We start from the raw sequence: 4803 nt of genomic DNA, 5'->3' as shown, positions 1-4803 counted from the left end.
AGTTTTGAATAAGCAGCCCCATATTTCCCTTTTGCACTGGGCCATGCAAATTATGTAGCTGGTCCTGCCTACCTTCTTTTGTAGAAAGGATGTCTTCTTTGCAAAGAAAAGGAAACTGAGGTACCATGACTGGTACAAAGTCATGAAGCAAGTGGGTAGCAGAACTAGACCTGGGTCTCCTGACTCCCTGTCTGGGGGAATTCTCTGGAAACACTCATAGGCCCCAAGGTGCCATGGATGGGGGACATTTCATAAGGGGACACTGGCTGGGGGAAGGCTAGAAGAGGGCTTCCACTTACCAAATCACCTATTCTACCTGGCCCTTCTGGGACTAAAATGTCCACCTGCTATCTCCTGACACTCCCACCTTTGGCCCTAGGGGCCAGGCTTTTCTGAAGGGCTGGGCAAAGCCATGAGCAGGGCAATGACTCCATTCTTTGTAGAGTGACATTGAGGCGCTAAGGGACATGAATTAGGGTGGGAGCAGAGGTGGCCATAGAATGTAACACTCAGGAATCAGAGTCTCTGGTTTGTTTTTGTTTTTTTTTAAGATTTTATTTATTTATGAGAGATACAGAGAGAGGGGAAGAGACACAGGCAAAGGGAGAAGCAGGCTCCTCACTGGAAGCCTGATGCAGGAATCGATCCCAGGACCCCGGGATCACGACCTGAACCAAAGGCAGACACTCAACCACTGAGCTACCCAGGTGTCCCAGATTTCCTGGGTTTTGACTCTCTCTGCCTCTCACTCTGACATCCAGTGAGACTGACATCCTGTGAGACTGACATCCTGTGACTTGAGCTGGATGGGTGGACTTGGGCGCTCAGACATCTGTGGCCTATGCTCTGTGTAGAATCCTCCTGGAGGTGTATATTTTTGTGTGATCATGTGTGCATATGTGTGTATTTGTGGGGTGATGGGAAAGAGATTGAGAGGAGAAAACATCCAGTTCTATCTGCTTTCATTCACTTTTTATTTTCATAGATATTGCAGATTTGGGGAACAGAGCCCTAGGAATACAAATATCCTTAAGGATGCTTACAGTCTAGTGAGCAAGACTGACAATAAAACAAATTATCACACAGATACATATATAATTTGTTTCCTAGTGCCTTGTTCTCTTTCACCATGGAGCAATTAACAGTTTGAAATAATGGGATTGTTGGTATGGTCTTTGGTGAGATGAATGTGAACCCCATGGCCATCCCAGCTGATGCCAGAGCAAGCCTTTCCATTTTGAGGCATTTGGACTATGGCTGAGAATGAGATTGACCTTGGTACTCCAAATAACTCACTTGTGGATGCCTGAAATTCCATTGAGGGTCTTCCTCTAGGACTAGTATTATTCTATTTCTGAGACTATTACAAATTCAAATCCCCAGGAATGGGTGGGTGGGGTGGGTTCTCTGAGTTCACAACATGGCAGCTCTGTGTCATGGGACACAAGGGCCCTGAATACCAAGAGATGCCCCTGATGGGTACCACAAGGGGAGCCAGAGAGATATCACCCTCTGCTGCTGACTCAGTCCAGCTCTGCCTTCAGAAGTAGGAGCCAAAGGCAAGGGAGAGGGAGAGTAAGGCCCATTAAAAGCCCAAATCCAGATCCCAGCCAGCCTCACTCAAGTAGCTGAAAAAGCAAGAAGCTCCAGGTCCCCTTTACCTGCAGGGCCCTTCTGTATGGTCCCCCTGGGACAGTCATGCTTTCCTCAAGGACAGCTCTGTGGTTGTCCACAGGCCTGGACAAGAACTTTCCAGGTTCTTGAAACACACTCAACTACCATTGTGACCCTTCTGTGCACCTACCAGCACTCCCGCCCAGAGGCCAAATTTGGCGGTGTATTTGGGGGCTGCAGGTGTAGAAGGTTCAACCTGGTCACCCGAGAGAGGCCCCCCAGTGAGGCAGGGCGGGTTCCCCCTGGCGGCTGGAGCACTGCCCCGGGCGTGGCCGGGCCGCCCCGTCTGGTCCCCTAGTACAAGAATCTGCATGCTTCCTCCCCTCGTCGTTTCCTTCCTCTCGGTTCCTCCCTCGCCAGCCTACCTGGAGGCAGGTAATAAAGCAGGAGGAGGGAGATGGATGGATGGGGAGGGTGGAGAGCCACGTGGTGCCATAAAGCCCAGCTAGAGAGGGCCCGTCCGGGGAGTGTCCAGCCCGCAGGAGTCGAGGCTCCGGAGGTGGCCTGCCAGCCCAGTGGGCTGGAGCGGGGGGCAGCGAGGCCCGGGGAAGGCCATGCACCGACGCGTGCCGGGACCAGGCCTCAGGGGCCTCCAGGGGGCCGAGGGCTCCTCCGAGGACTCGGGGGGCTCTCGCCCGGAGGCCGGGAGGCGTTTGGGGGTGCTGAGGGAGAAGGGCGAGGCCGAGGAGGCGGCGGGCGGCCGGAAGCGCGCTCGGCCGGTGCGCTCCAAGGCGCGGCGCATGGCGGCCAACGTGCGGGAGCGCAAGCGCATCCTGGACTACAACGAGGCGTTCAACGCGCTGCGCCGGGCGCTGCGGCACGACCTGGGCGGCAAGAGGCTCTCCAAGATCGCCACGCTGCGCAGGGCCATCCACCGCATCGCGGCGCTCTCCCTGGTGCTGCGCGCCAGCCCCGCGCCCCGCTGGCCCTGCGGGCACCTGGAGTGCCTCGGGCAGGCCGCGCGCGCCGCCGCGGGGGGCAGCGGGGAAGCGGGCTCCAGCCCCCCGCCGCCCGCGCCGCCGCCCGTCGGCCCCTTCGCGCCGCGCTGCGCCTCGTGCTCCCCGCGCACGCCCCCCGGACGGCCCCGGGCGGCGGCCGAGGCTCAGGGCGCGGCCCAGGCGTCCGCGGGAAGCTGGCGCCGGGTCCCAGCGGCTCCCTCGGCCTGGCCGCGGGCCCACCTGCGAGCGGGCCCCGGGCTGGGCTCCCAGCGCTCCTGACTGGCTCCCGGGAGCTACCGGAGGCCTGGAGGGAGGAGCCAGTGGCCACGGCTGCAAACGGGCAGACTGCCCCAAACCCCCGGGCCACAACGGAGTGGCTGAGGCCTGAGAGAGAGAGGAGGCAGCCTGGCCAGTGGGAAGGAACTCGAGCCCAGGGCCGCACTGCCCGGCACCCCTCTCGCCGCCCGGATCCCAAGCAGGGGTGGCGGCTCCAAGAAAGGTGCAGGATCCTTCCGTTTGGACTTGAACTCTTCTCTCAAAGTGATCTTTGCAGTCCTGTGCCTCTGAGTCCTGTGTTCTCTTGCTGCTCTATAGGAGAAAGGGGGCTTTTGGACAGGGGGACTTGAATGTGGGAGGGCGGGTGACCCCTGGTGTGGTCCGATGACAGTGTGCTGTCCACATCCCCTGCCTGTGCTGATACCCCAAGTCTGTGAGCTGAGAGAGCCAACAGAAGGAGCCAAATAAAAAGGAAAAAGTTGCCATCTCTGTCTGCTATAAGGTGTCCACTGGGCTTAGTGGCCCAGGGTGGCAGGAAAGCCTGAGGACTGGGAGCTCACTGCGGAATGTGGGGACCCGGGCCTGATGCCTGGAGGTAGGTACCTGGGGCATTGATTCCTGGCAAGCCCCCAGGTGTGGCTGAGCACTGTGAGGAGCACTGTGGGAGAGGACATTATTTGAAGAGGGGGAGCAGCACCAAGAGACTCAAGCTGGGGTCAGCCTCACCTCTGGACGGGATACCCTGCAGAGCCGCTGTCTGCAGTGACCCACTGCCAGGGCTGCATCAGAAGCAAAGTCTGGGCTAGTCCCAGGAAAGGAAGCCTACAGCAGACCACGGACTGGGGGGTCAGTAAGTCCTGCCTGTACCCTCAGTGTGGGTGCATGGAGCTCCCAGGGAAAAGTGGTCTGGTGCAGCCAGAGCCTCTCTGATGAGGGGCAGAGGTGGAATCAAAAGATTACAGGGAAGAGGCTAAGGGAATTAGGGCCTGAGGCCGAGTCTGCTGAGAAAGTGGGAGGCATGACTGGCCCTCCCAGAGAGGTCTGGAGAGCTTTGGGATCTAAGGTGAGCACTCCCGAGCTAGTGTCTGGCCCCACTCCTGCTGACCAGGCTGCTGCTGCAGTTGCTGCTGGCGGGGGTGAGAACCCAGGTGTGCCAGGGGAGGGGCTGGGGGCTCTCTGGTCTCCTTGGAGAGCTGGACACTCTCCAGCTGGGGGAAGAAAAGTTACACAACTCAGAATTGGGGGAGCATCACAGATGAAGTTGGAGCTATAGACCCCGAGATGAGTGAGAGATCCCCCAGATAGTCAAGGTGAGGCTCACTGCTGTAATTAAAGATATCTTTGCTTTCTGCAAGCAAGACACTGGCTGGCACACTCAGCACCCTGTCCCGAGCCCACAGGTATTAGGACTCCCAATTTTACAGGGCAGGTGGCTGCAGCACAGATCACAAAAAGGCTTTGACTCTGGGCAGAGGAATCATGGGATCCAATCAGGAACCAAATGTGGGAATCTGGCCCCAGGCTTGCCCACTGAGCCTTCCATCTGTGGAGAGGTGGTGCCACCGTCTGATAGTGGAAAGGAAAGAGCCAGACCTACGTGTGTTCTGCCACTTACTACGTGTGTGACCCATGGCATCACTTACCCTCTCTAAACCTCTAGTTCCTCACCACTGACACAGATGATTCCACCTCAGGGTGGCTGTGAGGGTTAACACTGGTTCATTATGTGCAGTTTCTGGCGATTAGAAGGTGTTCCATAAATTGTTACTGTTTGTATATTCTTATAAATCTTATGATAAGTTTGGACAATGCTTCTGCCTTGCTTCGGCTCCAGGTTTTTATGCCCTGGAAACATAATAAAATGACCAGTAAGTCCTGCTTTCCTAAGTTCCAGGATAGAAAGAGGTGAGAGTTC

The 4803-nt window shown here is 57.1% G+C and overlaps 1 protein-coding gene across 1 annotated transcript; it reads left to right on the top strand.

The window, feature by feature from the left end:
• The first annotated feature begins 2228 nt into the window (after positions 1-2228).
• BHLHA9 (basic helix-loop-helix family member a9) lies at positions 2229-3971 on the top strand. Its single transcript, XM_038546046.1, has one exon. It carries the CDS (start codon positions 2229-2231, stop codon positions 2889-2891), a length of 663 nt encoding a protein of 220 aa, XP_038401974.1. The 3' UTR covers positions 2892-3971.
• Positions 3972-4803: the final 832 nt, after the last annotated feature.

The sequence above is a fragment of the Canis lupus genome, chromosome 9 (genome assembly GCF_011100685.1).
Source record: "Canis lupus familiaris isolate Mischka breed German Shepherd chromosome 9, alternate assembly UU_Cfam_GSD_1.0, whole genome shotgun sequence".
In the NCBI taxonomy this organism is placed as follows: domain Eukaryota; kingdom Metazoa; phylum Chordata; class Mammalia; order Carnivora; family Canidae; genus Canis; species Canis lupus.
Note: the sequence above shows the minus strand (reverse complement) of the source record. Positions and strands in the feature narration are given on the sequence as shown.